A 24,481-nucleotide genomic window follows, 5' to 3' on the forward strand; every position below is an offset into this window, starting at 1 on the left:
GAGGCGGGGCGGCGGCGGCGAGGAGAGGCCGCGCCTCCTGCTGTTGCCTGGCGCTCCTCCTCGCAGCCGGAAGCGCTGCCTGGGCGCCTCCGCGCGACTCTGCCTCGCTGGGTTTGGTCTCCCAGCAGAGACGGGTCACACGCGCCCCTCCCTCCCTCCCTCAGCCTGCGCGGAGGGAAAGCCAGAGAGAGGCATCGCTCCTGCGCGGCGGGAGAGGGAGCAGCCGGAGCGATGCCCCAAACGAACGCATGGGACCGGAGGGGAAATCCTCTCCGAGGCGGATTGAGCGCAGCTGAGAGAAGCCTTTCGAGGAGCTGCCGTGTCCCCTGGAAACCCCCTTCCCAGCTCTGCCTCAGCCGCCGCCGCCTCAGTTGCCGCCGTCCCTCAGTCCCTCGCTCTGCTGCCTCCTCCCACCCCCAAAGCTTGGAGGTTCCCCAGCAAGGGGGAGGGAAAAAACTTTCACTTTTGTGCGTCCCTCCCGGCGTGACGCTGCGCGCTGACGTCACGGGGCGGGGCTTTAATGGTGGTGTGCCGCGAGATTTTTTTTCAGTAAACAGGTGTGCCGTTGCCCAAAAACATTTGGGAAACACTGTCCTAAAGGCACTCTGAGAAACACCCTCAAACCTTGCATAAATCAAGCTGTCTATTCAACTCCTGAATGGGAGTCAGCAGACAAAAGATAGCCAGTTCAGCCACAGCCCACTAAGATGACTTTCATGCAAACATTTAATTTGCAAGATGGGCGAGGTGAGAAGCAGGCAGAAATTCTGGGATGAATTCAAATGCATAACAAAACTAGCTGAAGGAGAAAACAAGCTTGCGTCATCTTCCATGTGACAGCCCTTTAGATATTTGAAGATGGCTCTCAGTCTCCTCTTTTCCAGGCTAAGCATATCCAACTAGTGCAGATGAAAAGAAAGGAGTTCTCAACTTCTGCAAAGTCTTCTGTAACTTACTTCCATTGTTTCCTGCTCAGCAGCTACTGGCACGACTGAAACCATATTCAAAATTTCCACAACAGCTTTCAGGTTTGCAAGAGCTTTCATACTTTGCTGCTGTTGCTTGATGGTTCGGTTCAGGTGGCTGAGGAATTCAGGCAAATTCTTCTTTTGCTCAGGACTAGACACCAAAGACTAGAATTAAAGTTAAATGTGTTAAACACAGAGTAAATGGCACTTAAGGCTTGTTATTCAATAGAAAGCCCACAGATTCTCTTCAGCCAGCTGGAAGAGGCACAGAATGTTGTGAAATTAATTCAAGAAGGGAATCTTGCTTCACAAAAGCACAATTTCCTGATTTCCTAGGTGACGGTCACTTGTGGCACAACCATCTTTTCCTGCTTTGGCTCCCGCAGTTTCAGCAGCTAAATGATAGAGACACACTGAACAGGCCAGGATTCTCTTGGCGTTTCTTTGTTCAATGACATAGGATGGAGCTGGGGGAGGAAAGTGGATTTCTGTTCGAAAAGCTTTGGATGCCCTGGGAGCCTTGCTACAGAGAGGCGGAAACACTAATCAGCAGTATGCAACTTGGGGCACATCTACACTTGTGTTTTTAATGTTAGGAAAGGTTAAGGAAGAGTTGTGATAACACAAAGGGACAAATGACTTGTTGCTTTTAACATTCTTAATTTGTTATTAAAATGTGACACCAGAGGGCGCTGCAGAGCAAGGGTTTTGACGAAAATAAACCATTTTTAAGTATAAGTATGCCCTGGGACATTTTAGAACGATAGATCTAATATCATTCTAATAACGTTAAAACCGGTCAGAGTAGATACAGCCCTAGTGCCAAATTCATTTCCATGACATCCATAGCTGGAGATCACATCAGGTGGGCAGTTTTGTGCTAATGCAGCTGCCTAATGTGTTGGCTCCATTGCCATTCTGGGGGCTTCCCGAAGGGGGGTTAATATTGCAAGTGGGTTGTTCAGATACCACAAACTGAGGTCTTTTTAACTTGTTAGATTTTCTGCTGAAAGGGAAAACCCAGGTTCAATGCAAAAAAAAAAGGCAGTTTGGGACTTTGATGCGGACAAGGTTGTGTGGCTGCTGTGACAGGAAAACAAAGCCCACATTCCAATGCATGAGCAGCAGCCCCACAAGAAACTCTCCTCCGTGAGCTGGAGGCTGCCCTTCGCCCTGTTCTCACAGAAGCGCAGGGACTGCGATGGCAGCGAAGGAATAAAGATCCCCTCCCCCATGATTCTGGCTCCCCCCCCCCCCCACTGAACAGTCATGGGAGATGTGGGAAAGGATAGATGCTTATTATTATATTAATAATATAAATAAATAAATAAACCTGTTCCTGGGCTTATCTCACTTATTTCTTTGCAAGCTGTCCAAAGACCATCTGTTTTAAGGGACAGCGCAAAGCTTCTAAAGAACCTACACCATAGCTGTCAACGTTTCCCTTTTTTAAAGGGAAATTCCCTTATTCCAAATAGGATTCCTCACAAGAAAAGGGAAAAGTTGACAGCTATGACTTACACAAAACCCCAAAATGATATACTTGCAATCAAACTCACTCAGGTGTCTTCAATTTGTCATAAAGTGGAGATAACCCAATATATACAGCCCTTGAAGTCTTTGAAGAGCTTACAAAAAATAAGTGAGATCAGCCCCTGAGAAAGCTTACCAGAGACAAAACATGTTGGACTACTAATAAAATAATAAGCACTCATCCTGCCTGAGGTGCAGGGCAGCCCAGCCGAGGCATCTCGGGCAGCAGAAGCCCCCAAGGCACTTCCCCCGCGAGTGGCAGAGGCAGCGTGGAGGGTGGCAGTGGGGGGCATGGCAGCAGGGCCAGTTGGCAGAGGCGGCAAGAGTGGCAGACTGTCTGGCCAGAGTGGTGCATGCTCTGGTTATCTCCCGCTTGAGCTACTGCAATGAGCTCTATGTGGGGCTACCTTTGAAGGTGACCCAGAAACTACAATTAATCCAGAATGCGGCAGCTAGACTGGCAGCTAGACCGAGACCATATAACACCGGTCTTGAAAGACCTACATTGGCTCCCATACATTTCCAAGCACAATTCTGTTGGTGTTGACCTTTAAAGCCCTAAACGGCCTCAATCCTGTATACCTGAAGGAGCGTCTCCACCCCCATCGTTCTGCCCGGACACTGAGGTCCAGCTCCAAGGGCCTCCTGGCAGTTCCCTCACTGCGAGAAGCCAAGTTACAGGGAACCAGGCAGAGCGCCTTCTTGGTAGTGGCACCTGCCCTGTGGAACGCCCTCCCATCAGATGTCAAGGAAATAAACAACTATCTGACTTTTAGAAGACATCTGTTTAGGGAAGTTTTTAATGTTTGATGTTTTATCACAATATATTCTATTATTTATATTTTAATATATTTTAATATATTTTAATGTTTGATGTTTTATCACAATAATATTCTGTTGGGAGCTGCCTAGAGTGGCTGGGGAAACCCAGCCAGATGGGCAGGGTATAAATAATAATAAATTTTGTTGTTGTTGTTGTTGTTGTTGTTCTACTCCTATGTGTTCCCTCCAAATGAATGCGTCATACTTTGTGCCCTCTCTGTCACCATTTTAAAAGCTCTTAAACATGCTGATATATCCCAGCAATGTTCTGTTTACATATGTGCTCAACTCGTTTTGCACAAAGCTGCTAATTTGAGTTGTTGCAGTGTATAATGTTTAGTTTTAAAAATCTATTTCTCTGAATAGTCTGGAGGCAAGCTGTGCTCCAGGCAAAGGGATGCTTTTACCTCTGCAGAGCTGAGAAGGTTGTCTACTGGGACAGCTAGGCAGCTATTCCCCACGATTTCCCACAAATTATGTTTGCACTTATAGGTGATACTTCCTCTGACAGGGTGGTTTGCCTCGTTCCTGCAAGGGCTTGTGAGCTCAGCTCCATCCTCTCCGGTGCCAATCTCTGAAGAATTGCATGCTACCTTCTTTGCTGTGAAAGAACGAAGAGACGTTGTTTTATCTCTTGAAACATCAGGACACCACACAGTGTAGACAAGTGTCATGTATGGACAAGTATAAGGGCATTTGGATCACATTGATACAAAATATAGTAAGCTGCAAATAAACACACACACGGATAATAATAAGATTTGCATATATACGTAGCAATAGAGTATACTTTCCTCTGCACTTTTTATTTTATTGTTACTTTTTTTGTTCAGTTGAAATACAAAATTAATACCAAGAAAGGACACCAGCCGTCTACAAATGCAAAGTGTCTCTCTTCCTTTTCCCTTTTTTATTGATATGAGACACTTTGAGAGACAATACTTGTCTGAAGAGTGGGATAGAAATACAGTAAATAAATAAAATTAACTGACAGAAAATGCCCAAATTAATATACTTTATTTGCATCATTAGTAAACATTTTGCACAATTTGCAAATATAACTGGGCTATGGCAACTCTAAAGATATCATATACCATTGCCCACATTTTCTCCTTACCTAGTAAAAGTTTTAGGACCATTGGTGAACTTTGAACATGCCCATCAATTTGGTTCCTGAACTCACAATGCACAATGTGCTCTCTAGAATTGCAGTGAGCTTCTGTGAAATTTACTGTGTGTTGATAGCAGCCTTTTCCTCTTCTTTCTGTAGGAAAAGCTTTTGTATAGAATGAGGTAAATTCAGACAGCAAGTAGAATTAGTGAGAGCCGACTTTTGTGTCAGAAATGTAACTGTTTTTTCTCTGTGAACTTGTAATGAGAGCTGCCACTAAATATTGTAAACATAAATAGAGCCATTGGCTTGATTTGCGTTTTTGAATGGTGCAGGGCAAAACTAAGGTGACAGTGTGAGCACAAGTGACGCTGAGGTGGTCCATTTAAAATAATACAAAATTACCTTCTCCCTCCTGCACACATGGCATGTGCTCTCACTAGTCCTTTCTGTGCCCAAGGCAGGGCACTAACTCAAAACGGATCAGCACTGAGCTGAGTGAAGGATGATTTAAGGGAGCTGCTGCTGAAAATCCAAGTTTCCGTTTCTCAGGTAAACTCCTGCTCAGAAGCTGCTATGCAAAAAAACTGGAGGCAGCTGCTGCCTGCTATTGTCGCCTCCTGTTTTCTCATTGCCTTCCAGTGGTATTCAGTAGGTCAACAAGTTTTTCTGCCCTACAAAAAGTCGCTCTATGTTAACCCAAAACCCACATTAAACCTCTGAGCAAGTTGGTCTCTAAGCTCTTCACTGACTGTCTTGAAAAGTTAAGTCTGGACTGAAGAGAAAACATTAAAATAATTCTAGCTCTAGAACCTCTGGTTGTCCACTGGCCCCTCTGTCCAGAGCGCACCTTTGTCACGCCACTGCCATTCAGGTTGCCACCCAGCCAGTGGTTGCTCTCCCACCCAGCCAGTGGTTGCTTACCTGCCTGAACAAAGGGATGCCTTTGTTGAACAGAGAACGTCACGGTGTAATTTCCTGTCTTGCTTGTACAACACCTTAGAACCTGAGTCCCTGGACAAGGGATGGATGCATTTATGGGATCTGTTATAATGTCTTTTTTCAGTGGCAAAGGAAACACGTCGATTTGCATGTGTGCAGAGCTGTTCAGAAATCTTTGGGAAAAGGTGCAGGTATAGTTGCCTAAAAACAATCAAACCAGATCTCTTTAGCCAACAGCACAAGCAAGCAAGTAACTAAGATCTTTCTAAATTAGCACCAGCAGCCACAGCAGCGCATTTAGGGAAGTTTAATGTTTGAAGCTTTATTCTGTTTTTAGTCCTTTGTTGGGAGCCACCCAGAGTGGTTGTGGAAACCCAGTCAGATGGGCAGGGTATAAATTATTATTTATTATTTATTATTATTATTATTTATTGTTATTTATTATTATTATTATTATTATTATTATTATTATTATTATTATTAAACACAATACAGGTACACACATGGTGGAAATTGTATTGTGAAGGTGGTTTTCATTGCTTTATTTGTTTTTGGTTCTGACAGTGGGGATGCAATTCACTCACCAGCCCAGTCCAGATTAGCACTGCCGACAGTCAGCACAGACTCTGCCCCCTTTCCGCTCTGCCTGGTGGTGTGCCACACGCTGTCAACCTGCTTAGTAGAGCTTCCACTTTGGATTTGCCAGGTGACGCTGTCAAAGTTGCTCACATCACTGTTGCAGCTTAGAGAGAAACGTTGTCCCTCAGAAACCTTGCCACTTGTTCTAGAAGATATGCTCACCTTTGCTGGTGAAACATAAACATTGGGGATTTGATTGTGAGTTCATTATTTTGTTTATTTAGGGAGATTGTCTCCCACTTTGCACATTGTCTCAACATGGCTTACGGTAAAATACTTATCAAACCTTTATTAGGCATTATGCAAATAAAACCATAAAAGAGAAAATAGCATATAAAAGCCTTAAAATATATATAGAAAGGCAGCAGTTGGCTACATACATATTTATATATATACATATAAAATCAGTGGTTTTCCTTGTTAACCTGCTCCTTGGAGGAGTGCTACCAAAAACTCGGCTACCCCCGCCGTTACCCTTTGGTCAACGTCGGATAGGCAGAATCCCACACATTCACCTTGCTGGGGTTCCAGACCACCCAAAAGAGGGGACAGCACGCGTTGACGGAGCGTACTGTACAATGGGCAATGAAAGAGAATATGCTCTACAGTGTCCGGGACATTCATAGAACATCTGCAGAATCTCTTGTTTCTGGGAATGTTTTGATATCTTCCCCTGACAAATGCTGAGGGAAAAACATTCAAACGGGCCAGCATAAAAGCCCTACGTTGGGCTGGGATTATTAATTTAGTGACATAATTGGCTCTGCTATCTAAGATATTTAAATCATAGAATATGGGGGAGCAAATTTTGTTTACAGCTGCCATAATATTTTGTCTCTCGACATCCTTTAGTCTAGTTAGGATATTATGGAAAATGTATTGCTCATTAGAATTGTACAGGGGCTCCAGCTCGATGCCTAAAGATTCAATCTTTTTTTCGAGGTACTGATACCATCTTGATTTATAGGAGTCTTTGAGCAAATCAGCGAGCAGACTTGATGGAGGGCAGCGAAAATGGCAGCGTAACCAGTACTTTATTGAGGTGGACCAGGCCCAATATTCCATTGTGTGTATGCCTATTTCTGCACACATTGTTTCATATTTAATCACAGCTGGGAGTCCAAGAATACGCCTCAGAAAGCTGGAGTGAATCTTTTTTAAATCACTGTTATATGCTTGGACCCATAGCGGGATTCCATAGAATATCTGGGATTGCACTTTTGTTTGAAATATCTGATTGGCCGCAGGAATAAATTGATTACCTTTCTGATAATAAAAACGGGCAACTGCTGATGAGGTGCACTTTGCCTGTTTTATGGCATTTGTGCGATGATTTGCCCACCCTAAATTGCTCTGGAATAAGATTCCCAGATACCTATAGATTTTCACTTGTTGGATTTCTTGCCCTCTTATTTTCCATTTCTCTAATTTCCAACCATTCGAGAAGACCAAAATTTTTGTCTTCTCATAATTTATAGAGAGTTTGTTACATTCACAGTAAAGGATCCGAGAAGATATAAGACGTTTCAGACCCAAGCTCGTTAACGATAGTAGGACAGCATCGTCTGCGTATAATAAGAGAGGGACTGGTTTCTGATTAAGTTTAGGGGCATGTGATTCTATTTTTTGAAGGTGATCTGGCAAGTCTGATAAAAATAAATTAAATAGAAAGGGGGCAAGAATACACCCTTGTTTTACCCCTTTCGAGTTTGGGATGTCTGATGAAAGGTGACCTTTGGTGTTAAGTTTGACTTGACAGGTATTGGAAGAGTATAGATTTTGTATTAGAATCAATAAGCGCTGATCAATTTTTAATTCTGCGAGTTTCCTCCACAGCTTTGGGCGGTCAATTGAGTCGAATGCACCACGAAAGTCCACAAAAGCAGCATATATCTTAGATTGCCTTTGGGATCTGTATTTTTCAACCAAATGCATAAGTATAAGGCAGTGGTCTAATGTAGAGCAACCTTTGGAGAAACCTATTTGTTCTTTCCCTGGTAAATTTAGGTTTTTCATCCAGGTAAGGAGTTTAGATAAGAGGTGCTTAGCGTAGATTTTCCCTATCACTGATAGTAGGCTTATCGGTCTATAATTCCTTGGTTCTTTTGGATCGCCATTTTTAAAGATTGGGATAATTATTGATCTTAGCCATATCTCAGGTATGATCCCATGTTTATCTATGAGAGTAAACAATTGAGCTAAGGGTTCTGCCCACCAATCTATATAGGTCTTGAATAATTCTATTGGTAGACCGTCTGGCCCAGGAGATTTCCCCGATTTGAAATTTTTAACTATCTCTCTAATTTCCTCTTCTTCTACCCTTGGCCACTCCTGGAGTTTATTGATTTTATTTTTAGTGGTCTCATTTCCTTTAGGTTCACTGTGTAGATTGTTAAATACAGATGTAAAGTATTGGGACCATTTGGATTCTGCAATTGGTGGTAGAGTTAGTTGATTTTCGGCTTTCAATCCTCCATAAACTAGGTTCCAGAACGCTTTGTTGTTTTTACTCTGAATTGAGTCGAATAATTGTAGCCATTTTTGGGTTGCATATTTCTGTTTCTTTTCGGCCAGAATGTAATGATATTTTCTTTTTTCATCAAGATAAGAGGGCTCTAGTTTAGTGCGATTATTTTTAAATATTTGGCGCAGTTTTCTTTTTAGCTGGAAACATTCATCATCAAACCAAGGGCTAGCGCTATGTTTAAGTACCCAAACTTTAGGTGGAGTACTAAGCTCTACGAACATTTGGAAGATTTCATTATAAATTTTCGGAATATCACTGTGGGAATTAGTGGTCTTTAAGTTAGATAATATTTGTTTTCTCAGGTTGGCTGTAAGTTTTTGCCCCACTGCTGCACTCATTTCCTGGGACCATTTTAATTGGGTCATTTGTTTGTATTGAGAAGGTTCTATGATATTGTACTTGGTTATTTTGGTTTCGACCTTTAAGTTAATAGACAACGATAATGGCTGATGGTCGCTTTCAGTACGCGTTCCAATTTTGAGGTCCATGATCGAATTTATAATATTATAAGGGACAAGAATATAGTCGATGACACTGCATCCTCGGGGGGAGAAGTATGTAAACTCCCCGCTTCTATCGCCTTTTGTTGAACCGTTCACAATCTGCAAATTAAAGTTGTTACATAATTCAAGTAGGCGTAGGCCTTCGTTGTTTACAACCCTATCTCTGGAGAATCGTCCTATTTTCAGGGCATGTGCGATATCATTATCAGTATTCCAATTTAGTTTGCTACATAGTTGTTCATTGTTGGTTCCCACTCTGGCATTAAAATCACCTGCTATTATCAGTGAGGCGTTTGGGTATTTATCGGTCAAATTTTCTATATAAAAGGTTAGTTGTGACCAATTTTCACTGCTGCTGTTGTTTTTAGTTGGGGGGATATAGACATTTACAAGTAGCAAAGTATCGTCTTTTTGGGTTAAAAGTAGAGCTTGTGCAAGTGGTAAGCATTTTTCTAGCTGCTTGATTTCAAACCCTAAGTTGTCTTTGATCATACAACAGAACCCTGCTTTCGGCCGGCCCTTCGTGTTTGTTTTCAGTGCGGGTTTCGTATAGGAGGTGAATCCATTGATTTTAATATCTCTAGTTGACCATGTTTCTTGTAGAAGTATTAATTCAAAATCTTTAAAGAAGTTCATTAGGTCTGGGTCTCCGTCTTTGTTTCCCCACCCTGCAATATTCCAGGACAGCAAGCGTAGGATCCGTTTTTGAGTTGGTGGCTGGTTGACAGCATTTAGTCATTCTAGTTCTGTTATTGAGTCCAGCGAGGGATTTTGTCTTGTGCAGATACAGCCATTTGTCGCTGCTTTCGGTGGGGAACATAATGGTGGATCTTTTAGACTCTTTTTTAAAGTGCGGGAAATTAAAATTTCCTCCCTTTCTTGATTTTCTTCCTTAGCTGTTCCTTGTTCCTGAGAAATTTCTGTGGTTGGTGGACTGTTATGGACAGTAGGACTGTTTTCAGTCTCTACTTCCATTTCTTTGGCCTCATTTGGTGTTGAGCTCAGTGTGTCAGGTCTGTTGGAGGTCATCCCCTGTTCGGCAATGCTAGAGTCCTTTGCAGTACTTAAACAAGGGGTACCTATTTCGTTTGGAGCTAGTATTTGATATCTCAGCCAGGAATCCGTGGTCTCGTTGCTGGAGTTTTTCCTTGCCATTTCATATTCTAAAGGAGGCTGGATTTGAAGCTCTGCATCTATACATTTGAAAGTTCCATTAGTAGCTCTCTTCTTGACTATGCATTTTGGGGAGAAGGCTGGTAAGTGTAAAGTTTGATTGTGTATTGTTTCTACTGCATTTTGTTGACCTTGTTGGTGAATTTCGGTCAATCTGGCCTGTAGTTTCGTCAATTTACTGAGTATGTTTATTTGTTCTTTATCTGGTAGCTTGGTAAAGTTACTCAGCAGATCTTCTTCTTCTGGGACTGTCCAGTCTATTGTGTCAAGGGCGAGGCTGTTATTTGATGCTACAGTCGCATGGTTTGGGAGCTTGGATTTTTCTTGCGTGATTTCCCGGGTAGCTGGCTGCGGTTTCTCCCGTCTACTGGGTTCTTCCACGGGAGTAGGGCAGATGTCGGCTTCTGGTGGAATGGCCTTGTTCATCTTGTTCTGTCTTTTAGATGCAATCAATGGTCTGAGTGATATATCTTCAAAGTGTCGACGTGGAATAATTCCTTTCTGGGCTAAATGAGCCTTTTCCCTTAAGATTTTGGTTGGAATTCTATGACTACCAAATCTTAGTAGTACTTTTTTGGAGTATCCATCGTTAGTGAGCCTCTTGACTGCTTTTAAGTCGATGCTTCCACCCTCAAGGCCTAGGAGCAGATTTAGATGATGTCTGGCCCAGAAGGATGACTCCCAGTAAGGTAGGGGCCCTCTATATGGAAAAATGTGGAGAACGATCTCACATGGCCTCAGTATCAGATTGACTGAGTGAGGGGGGCTTCCTCTGGTTTTTGGCTGGTTTAGAGGTATAAATTTGTATTTGTTCTGTTTATCTCCAGGGCTTGTTAAGGATGGCAAAAAGGGAGTAAGTTGCCTCCTTTCATCTGGGTTATCCAGCTTCTTGGAGATGTTTTGTAATTGTTCAAAGATTTTTTGAACTGTTTGAGCAGTCAATAGGCAGCATTCCTCCAGCAGCTCCACCTTTCTATCAATTAGTGCTTGTGCCTCGATTATGGGAGTAGTAGCCTTGTCCTCATTTATTCCTAGGGATATCTCTTCAACTGTCTTTCCATGTAAAGAGTTGAGGAAGGTTTTGGGAGGAGATATGTGCTGTTTTTGAGGTAGCAGGTAATTATCTAGATTACTCTGTTTGAAACCAGAGGGCTCTGCGTCAGTTTCTGTATCAGAACACCTGAGTCTTTTGGCTCTTCTCATTGCTAGATTCTTCTTAAATCAATGAGATCAGACTTCTAAATAGAGTGATAGAGTGCTAAAGTTCTCAGGTCGCAATCTCATTCACTTCTCATTCAGTCCTGGCTGGGCTGCTGCGAGGAGTTTAAAAACTGGGTCCAATTAGAGCACTCCTTTGAAGTATCCCCCCCCCCTTCTTCTCAGTTTGTTAAAACAACTGAGATGTTTGGGGGTCCACGAAGTTAGAGGTGGTGGGAGAAATTTGTGGTTTTATGAATTTGTAGTTTTTAGGGTTAAAAGCCCATTAGAAGTCCTTAAAGATCCTTGGAATAAGTTTGTCACGAGGAGTCAACGAGAAACTGGGAGGGAGTGCCTTAATGCCCGGGAGGGAATGTCTGAGAGCCTTCGTTAAAACTTCATTAACTTCATTAAGTCCCGGCACCGAGGAGGATAAGATAAGATGTTCAAAAGCACAGCGAAGTAGTGAAAGGAAATAAAATCCAAAAGAAGGAGGAGAGCCAGCAACAAAGGCATTTAGTTAAAAGATTTCTTTGAGCTCCGATAAGAGCGTCTTACCTCGGCGCCATCTTAGTGTCGAATCTCGCTTACGGTAAAATAGCAGAAACATAAACATCAGAAGAGCACACACACAAAGAAATCAAAAGAGGAAAGTCCTTCACAAAGAGATGCTTACCCACTCGAAAATATTCAACACTGATAACTTTGTGTTTGCGGGCACCATTGGTAGTGTTCAGCTCACATGTGTAATCCGTTTTGGTTCCAGACTTGTCTGCTGGGCATTGAGATTCATTAGCCTGTAGGAGGTACGTGGTACAGTTGTGAGTGGCAGTGGTGGTCCCTGCAAGGAAGGGAAATGAGTTAGAAGAGGTCAAAGCACTACCTGCAAATGAGGCTGAAAACTGGTCAACACCTTGACTCAAGGCAAAGCTGAAGAGTTGCTTCAGTGTCAGTGTCGCTGGGTGGTCAGAGTACGATGTCACCCCCATTTAGAAGTTGGCCAGTATGTTATCAGCTCCTACTCCCAGTAGAGACTTTGGGTCTAACATGTCCTACAAGCTTATCCAAAGTGGCCTGTTTAATTCCAGAAGGATGTTTTCAGGGACATGCCAGACAATTGCTCCCGGCCGTATCCAAAGCTGCTCTAGGCCAAAGATACCACACTTAGAATCACAGAACTGTAGAGCTGGAAGGGACCAACCCCCTGCTTTGCAGGAATCTTTTGCCCAACGTGGGCCTCAAACCCACGACCCAGAGATGAAAAGTCTCCTGCTCTACTGACTGAGCCACTGGAAGACAAGGAGAGGCAGCAGGAATTTGTGACTAGGAATGAATGAACACCCCCAGTTCCCATCAAAAGCTGTTCGCTTTGTGGTCATTTCTTGCATACACTAGCAAACAAACAAAAACCCTCAAAGTGTTTTGCAAGGACTCACAAGGAATGCTTACAAAACCAAAGTGTTATTATCATTAGTATTTATTAAATTTGTAGCTGCCCTTCATCTGTAGATCTCAGGGCAGAGCACAACATAAGAACACAATATAGAAAACACAAAATACATAATAAAAATAAGAACAAAAACAAATCAATAATCCCCCTCCCCCTTGCAGTTTTCTCTCCCCCCACCCTCCTCACAAGGGAAAAAAGGGCCTCTCCTTGTGAAGGAGGCAAAGGGATACCAGCAGTGAATGGCAGCAGCAACGCCTTGGCCCTCCTGGCTGACTCCAGAGGCTGCTGTGGCTCTGCCTGCAATCTGAGGCGGATTTAGGGGAACAGGAGCAGTTCACCTGCACTGGGAGCAACAATGACAAGCAATGGAAGGTGAGTGGCCAGGGTGGGGGTGCTGCTGGAATTTTAAAGCCCAAAGTCCACCACTGCTGTGATTCACCACTCTGTGGAGCCAGCAATGACAGCGCAGGAGAAACAGGGCAGTGCAGGAGGCGCCTGACTCATGACAGGTCTCCTTGTGCTTTGCAAATGTTGTGAGAGAGATGCATGTGTGGAGTTGGGCAAAGAAAACGTTTTAGGCACACTTAGGAGCCAAGAGAGATTCTTGCACTTCATACCTGAAATATTTATTGCTCCATTTGTTTTCCAGTAATAAGTGAAGAACTGCATATCTCTGTCTGTGCAGCAACTCAGTTCTTTAGTGTCACCATTGCATACAATCACAACGTCCTCTGAGGGCACAATTTTGATTGGAGAGACTGTTATATTAGTCCCAGCAACATGTATGACTGACACATTATTAATCCATTCCATAAAGCTGCAACGGTAATAACCTGCAAAAAAGACAAAAATCTGGTATTTAGCTCCATAAAGCAATGTGCTCAAACATTTCCAGATCCAACTGTGAACCTTCCAGCTTGTCTCATCTCCATGATAAAATTAACTCAATTGAATCAAAGCATTAAATGAGTGGCAAAACCTTTACATTTACACCGGTGATCTGAATGTGCAAAGGATCTGCATAAGAGTCAGCCGTTTTGTGTGTGGAGCAGCTCCCCTGAAAGGGCAATTTTAGGCTGCATTAATGGTTTCCAAGCTTTGGTTCCTCTCTATTCTGCTCTGGTCTGGTCTGCTCTGGAGAACTGCCTTCCATTCTGGGCGTTTTACTTTAAGGAGGAGATAGACCAGCAGCTCTCAGTGAAAATGGCTGGTGGTCTTGGTAGACCATTTAAGGGTTCTTCTGCTTGTTGCACAATTGTGATATGCTGTGCTAGATGCTACATTTTAAATCCAATTTTTATTATTTCTTTTATTTCTTATACAGTAAGACCGCAACATACTCACATTTACCTTGTGCCCATCCAGCTTTATGCGCTTGGCAAAATAAAATAAAATAAAATAAAATAATTAAAAGGAGACAGGCCTCGGGGGGAAAGACTTTGGCCACACACCCCCATGGCACTCGATGTGTTTTGACTATGTGCAGTTTTGGCACAGGTGCAATGGGCACTAGCTGCCTCTGCCTGGAGGGTGGCAGACTCCCCCTTGCTGGAGATTTTCAAGCCAAGGCTGGGTAGCCATCTGTGGAAGATGTTCAAGCTCTGGATTTCCCACAGTTCCTTCCGCAGAATGGAGATCATAGGTAACATAAAGATTGCCAACTCACTAAAGAAACATTAACTAATCATGAGAGATAATCAGGTCGCATGACCCCTCCTGGTACACCTGAGACCCCAGGGGACACACCTATTTTTATGGTCAGACAACTAGATGTGCATGACCCTTGGGAAGGGCAAGAACACCTGCAGAATTGATTTAACAAGACACAGAGAAAGCTGTGGAGCCCCAGTCATGGCTGCACCCCTTCTCTGAATCTAGGTTTCCATTGCATGTCACTCTGTATGTTACAATCCTAGAATATGATGGTCATTGTTGTCGAATATGATGGTCACTGCAGGCCACCCAATTCACTCCCAGCCTTGTTTGATGCAGAATATTGGAGTGTTTGCTTGATGTGGTTTTATTCTTTGGAGTATTGTCTTACAGAGGGTAATAATCTGTATTTGTTCCCCATGTTCCCTAGTGACAGACTACTTCCCCTGTCCTCACTTTGGTAGGAGGTGACTGTAAAGCCCAGGTCTGACTCAGTATAGCAGTATAGAATTGCTCAGTATAGCAATTCTTACACTCTTGACTTAAATACTTTTCTATCTAGAATTACCGGCATCTTCCAATTTAATGTTTGTAATTTTCAGTGTTGATGTTGACTTTCCATCTATAGTGTCATTTTTAAGAAGCTCCCTGCCACGGCTAAAAGTTCCTGGGAAGTGCCAGATTGCCCCCGAAGAAGAATTTGACTCGCATGTCATTGTTACTGTATCACCCTCAAAAATGTCGTCAGGAGAAATGGAGATGTTTGTTCCACCTGCAAGGCAAAAAGAGAAGTTCTCAAAACCAACGAAAAGAAAGCTTTATTTCTTGCTACATATACAGAGTGCATCAACTATTCATTTCACAGCTTCACTTGCTGCTGTTCTGAACGCACCCAGGAAAGCTTTGGAAAATTAGTTTGCAGAGTCTAGAAAAGGCCTTGACCAAAGGTGGTTGCAGCAAAAGTGAACATGTCTTGCTTTCCTGTCATGGAGTTTTATAAGTGGGATTTTCCAAAGTGACCAATGGCTGTTTAGCTGAGTGGGTTTAGAATGTTTAGAATGAAAGCAGCACCAAAGGGCAGGTGTGCTTCCCACCTTCCAGGGCAAATGAGGAATCTCTATTCCCATTTTTCACTGGCAGAGTATCATCTGCAATTGCAACCCAAATACATATTCCTAATGTGATACATTGACAACCATGTATGATGCTGGCAACATTGCTCTTTGCCAGGAAGCTGAGTTTATCCCTTCCTCCACCAGCAGCTAAGGTAAAGGTAAAGGTACCCCTGCCCATACGGGCCAGTCTTGACAGACTCTAGGGTTGTGTGCCCATCTCACTCTATAGGCCGGGGGCCAGAGCTGTCCGCAGACTCTTCCGGGTCACGTGGCCAGCGTGACATCGCTGCTCTGGCGAGCCAGAGCCGCACACGGAACGCCGTTTACCTTCCCGCTAGTAAGCGGTCCCTATTTATCTACTTGCACCCGGAGGTGCTTTCGAACTGCTAGGTTGGCAGGCGCTGGGACCGAGCAACGGGAGCGCACCCCGCCGCGGGGATTCGAACTGCTGACCTTTCGATCGGCAAGCCCTAGGCGCTGAGGCTTTTACCCACAGCGCCACCCGCGTCCCCCACCAGCAGCTAGAGCCCTGCTTTTCCCACATCAGCAGTTAATACCCATTGACTAGGGAAAGGTAAAGGGACCCCTGACCATTAGGTCCAGTCGTGACCGACTCTGGGGTTGGGGCGCTCATCTCGCTTTACTGGCCGAGGGAGCCGGCATACAGTCATGTGGCCAGCATGACTAAGCCGCTTCTGGCGAACCAGAGCAGCGCATGGAAACGCCGTTTACCTTCCCGCTGGAGCGGTAGCTATTTATCTACTTGCACTTTGATGTGCTTTCGAACTGCTAGGTTGGCAGGAGCAGGGTCCAAGCAACAGGAGCTCACCCCATTGTGGGGATTCGAAGTGCCAACCTTCTTATCAGCAAGCCCTAGACTCAGTGGTTTAACCCACAGCGCCGCCCGCGTCCCATTGACTAATGACTATTAAAAACCCGTCCACCAAAGACAGGTAGATTTGACTTGATTCTTACTGTTGTGTGGATGCAGGGAAGACCCCTTTCACAGCCAGAAGCCATGGTGCAGAGTACACAGAGCTTTAGATGGCAGGATCCTTCTGGCCTAGCAAGGTTAAACTTTTCCCCTTGGAGTGCAGATGTGTTCATACACGTATATTGGGGAAGGTGCATCAGTCTGCACACACAACAGAACGACAAGTTCCTTGCATAAAACTATTTGGAGAGCTCTGTGAAACCAGAACATGAAGCTTCCACCAAAAAGTTCCGAAGACACCCTGCAGCACGCCCAGAGGCTACTGAGCACCCGGGACACAGGCTGTGCACATGCTGTGACTTTGAAACACACTTTCCCCTCAGATGATTCTGGGCACTGCAGCTTCCTCCTCAAGGTGCTGCTATTACCAGCAACTCTTTAGCAGGCTGCAGGGATCAAAAGTCTTTGAGGGAGAGAATGTGCTTTGAATGTGCTTTAAAGGCAGAGTGTGAGGGGGCGCAGCTTCTCCCTCCATAATCAAAATGGGGTGGTCTGGAGGGTGTTTTATATGTGTGTTCATTGTGGGAGAAAAATGGCATTTCTACCATTAAAATTATAATATACATCTCAATAAGCAGGCTTTTGACATTACCATGCACTTCCATTGAAGACACCTCAAATGATGTGGGCACAATCTTGTAGGAACGATCTAAGGCTTCAGCTGCATCTGTATTTGCACTTTCAGGCGGCATATTCACTGCTGATGTTAATTCATATTGAACCATGATGCTTCCAGGTCTATGCAAAAAGGATATCATACCTGATTATTTCAGATTCATTATTAATATATGGGTATAAATTGTAAGATAAGAGTGGGAAAACAACAGTGACCTTACTGTGGGGGTCTGCTATAGAACGCCAAGCCAGACTGAAGACTTAGATTATGCCTTCCTAGAGCAGATTACCAACTTTCGAAAAAGAAGAGATATAGTAGTCATGGGAGACTAAAACTACCCAAATATCTGTTGGAACTCAAACTCTGCCAAGAATGAAAGGACAAAAAATTCCTCCATTGTCTTGCTGACAATTTCATTTCTCAGAAGGTGGAAGAAGCAACAATGGGATCTTTTATCTTGGACCTGATCCTCACCAATAGGGAGGAACTGACTGACCAAGTGGAAGTACTCGGAAACTTGGGAGGAAGTGATCCTGTCCTCTTGGGTTTCATGTTACATAGGCAAGAGAACAATGAGTGTAGTTGGACAGGCACTCTGAACTTTAAGAGGGCCAATTTCAAAAAGCTTAAGCATCACTGTATGAGAGATCCCATGATACGCAGGCTGAGACCCTACCTGCCCGCGGACTGTCTCGCCAGAGTGGTGCATGCTCTAGTTATCTCCTGCTTGGACTACTGCAACGCGCTCTACGTAGGGCTACCTTTGAAGGTGACTCAGAAACTGCAATTAATCCAAAATGCGGCAGCTAGACTGGTGACTGGGAGTGGTCGCCGAGACCACATAACACCGGTCCTGTAAGAGCTACATTGGCTCCCAGTACATTTCTGGGCACAATTCAAAGTGTTGGTGCTGACCTTTAAAGCCCTAAACGGCCTCAGTCCTGTATACCTGAAGGAGCGTCTCCACCCCCATCATTCAGCCCAGACACTGAGATCCAGCTCCGAAGGCCTTCTGGCGGTTCCCTCATTGCGAGAAGTGAGGTTACAGGGAACCAGGCAGAGGGGCTTCTCAGTAGTGGCGCCCGCCCTGTGGAACGCCCTCCCTTCAGATGTGAAGGAAATAAGCAGCTATCTTCTCTTTAAAAGACATCTGAAGGCAGCCCTGTTCAGGGAAGCTTTTAATGTTTGATGCTGTATTGTTTTTAATATTTGGTTGGAAGCTGCCCAGAGTGGCTGGGGAAACCCAGCCAGATGGGCGTGGTATAAATAATAAATTTATTTTTATTATTTTTATTTTTATTATTATTATTATTATTATTATTATTATTATTATTATTATTATATTGTCAGAAATACTCAAAAAGAAGGGAGTCCAAGATCGATGGGAGTTTCTTAAAGGAGAAATATTGAAGGCCCAAATGCAGACAATACCAACAAGCAAGAAAAGTGGGAGGCATCTAAGGAGCTTACAGATGAGCTGAGATGTAAGAAGGGCATGTATAAGAAATAGAAGAAAGGGGAAATCACAAAGGAGGAGCAAACAGTTGCAAGGAGGAGGTTAGCTGGGTCCAGCTAAGGATGAGCTCAGGCTTGCAAGAGAGGTTAAAAACAATTTTTAAAAGGTTTCTTTGGCTATGCTTGAAGCAAGAGGAAGAAGAAGCAAGTGGCAGGTGCTCTGCATGGAGAAGACAGAGAAATACTATTGGGTGACAGGGAGAAGGCAGAACGGATAAACTTTGCATCTGTCTTCATGCAATGCAGGGGGTTGAACTAGATGACCCTGAGGTCCCTTCCAACTCTATAATTCTATGATTCTATGTAATAAATAATGAAAAAATTAATGATGTTTTTAACATTTTAAAAAGATTTTTATAGATATTGGGAAGGAAAAGGAGAAACTAGTTTCAGCTACAGCTTCTTTGTCACCTTATCTACCTGGCCAATGGAGAGGAAAGCAAAATATTAAAAACATAAAAGGCTTTAAAACTGAAATAAAATTGTCCGTATCCTATTTTAAATGCTAGTAAATATTCACATTTATGTATTGATCCTGATGATGGGCAAGTTGCAGCCCCTGCCAAAAGCTATTTTAATTAGGCTCTGGCATCCCAACCTCATGCTAACCAGGATGTGGAATAAAATTTGTAGGTGCTGAGGTTATTTTACACTCAAATAAATATTATGTTTTGCTTTGGCAAAGGTGTTCACACTGTGGCTAGAGACCAAGCAGGAATGACTTAAGGACTCCATTCGGTGTGAAACTGGTATGATGAACAGCACATCCAAGAGCAGTATTTCATAACAAAGTGCAGGATTCGCTTGCATTTTGGATAACATTGTATTAACATGGATTTAAAAGTAAGCACTGGAAATGCAGTGAGCATACAATAAACAGAAGTGTAAAAACACCCTTAATGTCAACTGCCTGAGGGGGTGGAGGCAAAACGAAGGTGCCTCCTCCCAAAAGGGGAAGGGGGGTCAAGAAACGTGGGGGGGGGGAGCAGGCATGTGTTTGTGTGTGCTGCGCCTACCTTTTAAAATTAACAAGGTGTCCAGATGGAATCCTTTAAGAAAGCCCTGTGGTCACTTGCAGGTTGTCGGGCTCTTTGCAGATGGGCAGCACTTGGAATGGCCGCACAGCCACAGAATCATAGAATTGTCGAATTCAAAGGGACCTTGAGGGCATCTAGTTCAAGTTCCCCCAACTGAGAAATCTCTGCTCAAGCTTCCGTGACAGATGGCCATCCAGCCTCTGCTTTGAAACCTCCAGTGAGTCCACCACCTTCTGAGGAAGCCCATTCCAAACTGCACTTCTTTCTCGGAAGTGCTTTTCTAAAACATTTAAATTCAATAATTTGACTAATGTACAAAGATCAAAGCATTTTTTTTTATTTTCTCCTGTAATCCATGTGAGTGCAAAGGGAAAGAAGGTGAATGTTTTCTATACCTGAATCCTGCAACTTTTACACTTCTGAAGCCTGGCAATGATTTGTATCCCTTGGTAAACTGGAAAAAAAACCAACAATATAAATTATGACATCTTTATGAGACAATTAAAACCTCATAGGAAACCGGACTGTTTTATTTCACTTGGTAGACTTTGAACATGCCTACTTCATGCATGAAATGAAATGAATCTATTACATTACTTTATTACTCTGTTACTGATTTTATTAAACTGTTTATGGATGGCCCACCTGCACCCAATTTGGAAATGATCCATTAAAGATTAAAAATACTTCCACTCAGCTTCTGCAATTAGAATCTCTTTTTTAATTAAATCATTTCCAAATCAGCAAGGCCGCCAGGCCATATCAGGAGCCCAGTGTCACCATCAGGAGTATGTTGGGGGCTCAATAGTTTTTGGACCCTTTCCGAACCATTTTGGAATGGATAACCTTCACACACCTCAACTCACTAAATGTGCCCCGTTTAAGGGCATCCAAAACACCCTCGGAATCAGTGCAGTTGGCACAGTGCTGCTGTAACATGATAATAGCACCCAGTCAATAACATGGAAGCTGCATTTTGCACTAATCAGTTTTTGAGCAGTTTTCCAAAGCAGCCCATGTAAGGATCCCTTAAGATATTTTTTGAAGATATGAAATCTATCTTCTGCAGATAGCTATTAGAATAATCTCAGCAGGTATGTTGCACTATAACATGTACCATGAAGTTTTGACCTATGAAAACCTCAGGACTGCCATACCTCAAGGATCACCTTGTAGGAGGTATTTTAATAGCTGGGAGAGGATATATGAATTGCAATTTACCTCTCCAGGTCTCACATTCATGGGCTGAACAGAGTTTTAGAAGTCCCATCCTCGGCAGCAACATGGAGGCCTGTCAGAATTGGCAGTAAGTGGTGCCTTCTTTTAATTAAGTCCAGCTACAAATCAAGCTGGCTTCTCCCTTTATTGCACTGCTTAAGATTTAATTGGACAACTGGCAAGTAAGCTCAAAATATGATTTATTTACTCAATAGTCTTGCACTAGTTTTCAGCTACAGTATCAGTAAAAACTATGCAGGGGAAATACTTATATTTACAGTAAAAACAGTCTCAGGCTTGTGCCTGGAACTGGAGCAAGTGCAGGACACGTCTGTCCTCATGGCTGGCTGAGGAGAGAGGAGGGAGGGGGAGGGAAGAGGGGAAGAGGGGAAATGACATCACATAGAGCCCTCTCTGCCAACTACATTTTCTGTAGTCTGAGTAGCTGCCTATCAGCAATATAGCTCTGTAGTATTAGCCCCTTCTTATGCTAACTAGCAAGGGACACGGGTGGCACTGTGGTCTAAATCACGGAGCCTCTTGGGCTTGCCGATCGGAAGGTCGGCGGTTTGAATCCTCGCAACGGGGTGAGCTCCCATTGCTCGGTCTCAGCTCCTTCTAACATAGCAGTTCAAAAGCACATCAAAGCGCAAGTAGATAAATAGGTACCTCTCCAGCGGGAGGGTAAATGGTGTTTCTGTGCACTGCTCTGGTTCGCCAGAAGCAGCTTAGTCATGCTGGCGACATGACCCGGAAGCTGTCTGTGGACAAACGCTGGCTCCCTCGGCCAGTAAAGTGAGAAGAGCACCGCAACCCAGAGTCGTTCGCGACTGAACTTAAGTGTCAGGGGTCCTTTACCTTTACCGTATGCTAGCTAGCAAGAATATGTGTTTGTTAGGTTTGGCTGCTAATCTCGCACATGCATCTCCTCATATGAACCAACCCAGACCCTGCAGTCATTGGCTGTGGCCCTTCTTTGTGTGGCTCCTCTGTGGGATGCCCACAGGGTGGCAAGACAAGAACTGGCCTTTTCTGTGGTGGCTCCCCATTTGTGGAATGCTCTTTGTGGAATGAAACATTCCTCTTCTCCCAGGCCTTTGACTAATTAAACAATCTATGGCCATTTTAACGGTGGCGGGGGAGGGGAATCATTTTGTTTGCAACAATGTATTTTTGGGTTTTTATATTGTAAACTGCCCTGTGATCTTGTAATAATAACAGAAATGCAATATATCTCTGCCACATGCAGAACCAGCTCAAACATACCGCTTTCTCCAAATCACTTTTGTATCGCTTAAACATGCTAGAGGACAGATTTCTCAGATCATCTTCAAAGTCTTTGTCAAGCCGGACAGACATTTTTATAATGTATATAAACGTAACACCTAGTGTAGAAAAGAACCGGAAAAGTAGTATTACTAGTAGTAGCAACTACTGCTGATTACTACACAGCGATAAATTTTGTTTTTTTAAAAAATCACCATAAAATTCTTTCAATCTGTCCTCAAATCTTAAATATCTGTTCCTGTCTTGTTGTTTTGCACACAGCAAAGAAGAGAGACCTTAGACTAAACCGCAGCACTGGAAGCACATGGAATTGCATGTAGAGGAAGAGCAGCTTGGCTGCAGGAATAAGATTGTAAATAAAATGGGGGAGGAGACCTCAGAGAGTGTAGCAATAAGAATAAAGGAGGTCAGGGAAAAGGAGAGGCAAGTCCTGCGGAAGACCTCTCTCAGGAAGGAGTTCCCTAATCCATGGTGCAGGCAGGAGAGACCAGAGTCGTTGCTGGGCTCTCTTTAAGAAGCAAGTTCCACTGAATTCAGGGTTTACTCCTGGTCAGCGAGTATAGGATTGCAGTCCATCTTTGAGATAATTCACATGGTAAATGTGTGACAAGTGAGGGGTTCAAATGTTACAAAAAGCACTGGGAAGCAAAGTTTGAATTCTAAAGCTGAAATGAAATTTCATGAGATGGCCCTGCCCTGAATTCCTTGGGGAAAGGGATAAAAGTGTTTTCAATGAAATGTCAAAATCCAGCAAATTTCAAATTCTGCTGACGTCAAAATCAGATGTCCTAATGTGAAATACTCCTTTTCCCAGTATGGTTGTCCTCATTTCCTGCCCATTACCCCCCCCCTCCTACCTGCAGATTGCGGTTGACAGTAGGTCCCCCGCGGAGGCCGCTGTGCAAGGCAGGTGCAGCTCTCTCCTGCCGGCGCAGCCCTGGGACAGGCTGGAGTAGCTCTGCATGCGCTGGCCGGCCATTCATAGCCCGGCTCACAAGAGCAGTGGGTGCCCTGGGGGCCACCTGAGCTGCACACTAAGGTAAAAAAGCATGGAACAAGAAGGCTGCAGGTGAGACAGGGTATTTTGCTGAGCAACGTCTGCTTCCTAATTATAATTCCCTCTGTGCATGACATTCACACTGCACAAATAGTTCTTTGAAAGTTGTCAACATTGTTTGACCAGACAGTTGGACAGTTTCTCTAATATTGGCTAAAACTGTAGTAGCAGAGCTCGCCATCTCTTTTTACAATGTAGAAAACCCTACAGTACAGCTGTAAATTACTCTGGAAATATCACAAAATGCCAGCTACATTTAGTCTAATTCAGATATTTTTTAAATCTAGCCTCTTCTCATTGGACTTTCCCCCCTTTTCTTAAAAACAAAACAATAACCTAAAACCAGAGAAAGCCAATTTAAAAAGTGGAAACTAGTGACATATAACCCACCTGTGGTGACATCAATGCTTGAAATGTTCACAGCTGGATCAGAAGCATTTACTGAGACTGGGAAGCTAAGGCTGTTTGAATAACTTCTGAGGGCCCCCAGGAGGGAGGAATCTGGAAGACTTATCTCAACAGCAATCGTGTATTCTACAGGCGAGATGCCTAATGTCACATCTGGAAAACAATTTGATAAGTTAGGCATGTTATAATTACCAATCACAAACTCCGTTTCCTTCTCACAAATCGTTTATATCTCTCTATACGTAAGACAGCCTCAGGATCAGGAACAAGGAGGCCTCGCCTGAGAATACATTTTTGGACCAGGGGGCTGCTGGCTTTCTCCTTGTCCCAACAAATTTCCACGGTTTTGAGCCTGAATGTGTTCATTTCCATTCTCATTCTCCCTCTCTCTCTCATGTGGGTGAGCCAAGATCCTTCAGCCCTTGGATGAAGATTTCTAAAATGATGATTCAAATGAGGGAGGCATAAAAATCCCATAAAAGCCCCATAAAAATAATGATTGCAGTGGCACAGGATAGCAATTTAGAGAGGCCAAAATGTGGCAGCCAAGAGGGCCAAAATGGAGCCCAGCAGACTTCCTCTGCGCACGCAGCTCCCTGGCGATCACGGAAACGTCCTCCTGCCTCTTTGGCCGGTTTAGCAGAGCGATACGCAACGGTCAAAACTGCTGCAGTGTGTGGGTAATAACTCAGACTTGCACGCAGGCTTCTCTCTTA

General features: G+C 43.7%; 1 protein-coding gene across 6 annotated transcripts in view; it reads right to left on the minus strand.

Annotated features, from left to right (window-relative positions):
* The window catches only part of ADGRF5 (adhesion G protein-coupled receptor F5), a 53,676-nt gene that overhangs the window by 9,867 nt on the left and 19,328 nt on the right, over positions 1–24,481 (minus strand). For 5 of the 6 annotated variants that reach the window (XM_028721831.2, XM_028721828.2, XM_028721830.2 and 2 more), the window contains 13 exons: positions 23,748–23,918; positions 23,158–23,334; positions 22,280–22,398; positions 20,191–20,249; positions 17,220–17,365; positions 15,087–15,290; positions 13,483–13,698; positions 12,092–12,256; positions 5,961–6,182; positions 5,359–5,577; positions 4,441–4,599; positions 3,731–3,924; positions 957–1,133 (listed from right to left, as the gene is read on the minus strand). In XM_028721831.2, coding sequence (XP_028577664.2) covers positions 957–1,133; positions 3,731–3,924; positions 4,441–4,599; positions 5,359–5,577; positions 5,961–6,182; positions 12,092–12,256; positions 13,483–13,698; positions 15,087–15,290; positions 17,220–17,365; positions 20,191–20,249; positions 22,280–22,398; positions 23,158–23,334; positions 23,748–23,918 — 2,228 coding nt within the window. The remainder of the gene's footprint in view (positions 1–956; positions 1,134–3,730; positions 3,925–4,440; positions 4,600–5,358; positions 5,578–5,960; positions 6,183–12,091; positions 12,257–13,482; positions 13,699–15,086; positions 15,291–17,219; positions 17,366–20,190; positions 20,250–22,279; positions 22,399–23,157; positions 23,335–23,747; positions 23,919–24,481) is intronic. The other variant, XM_028721829.2, reaches the window with a different exon arrangement.

Source organism: Podarcis muralis, chromosome 3 (assembly GCF_964188315.1).
Source record: "Podarcis muralis chromosome 3, rPodMur119.hap1.1, whole genome shotgun sequence".
Classification (NCBI taxonomy): domain Eukaryota; kingdom Metazoa; phylum Chordata; class Lepidosauria; order Squamata; family Lacertidae; genus Podarcis; species Podarcis muralis.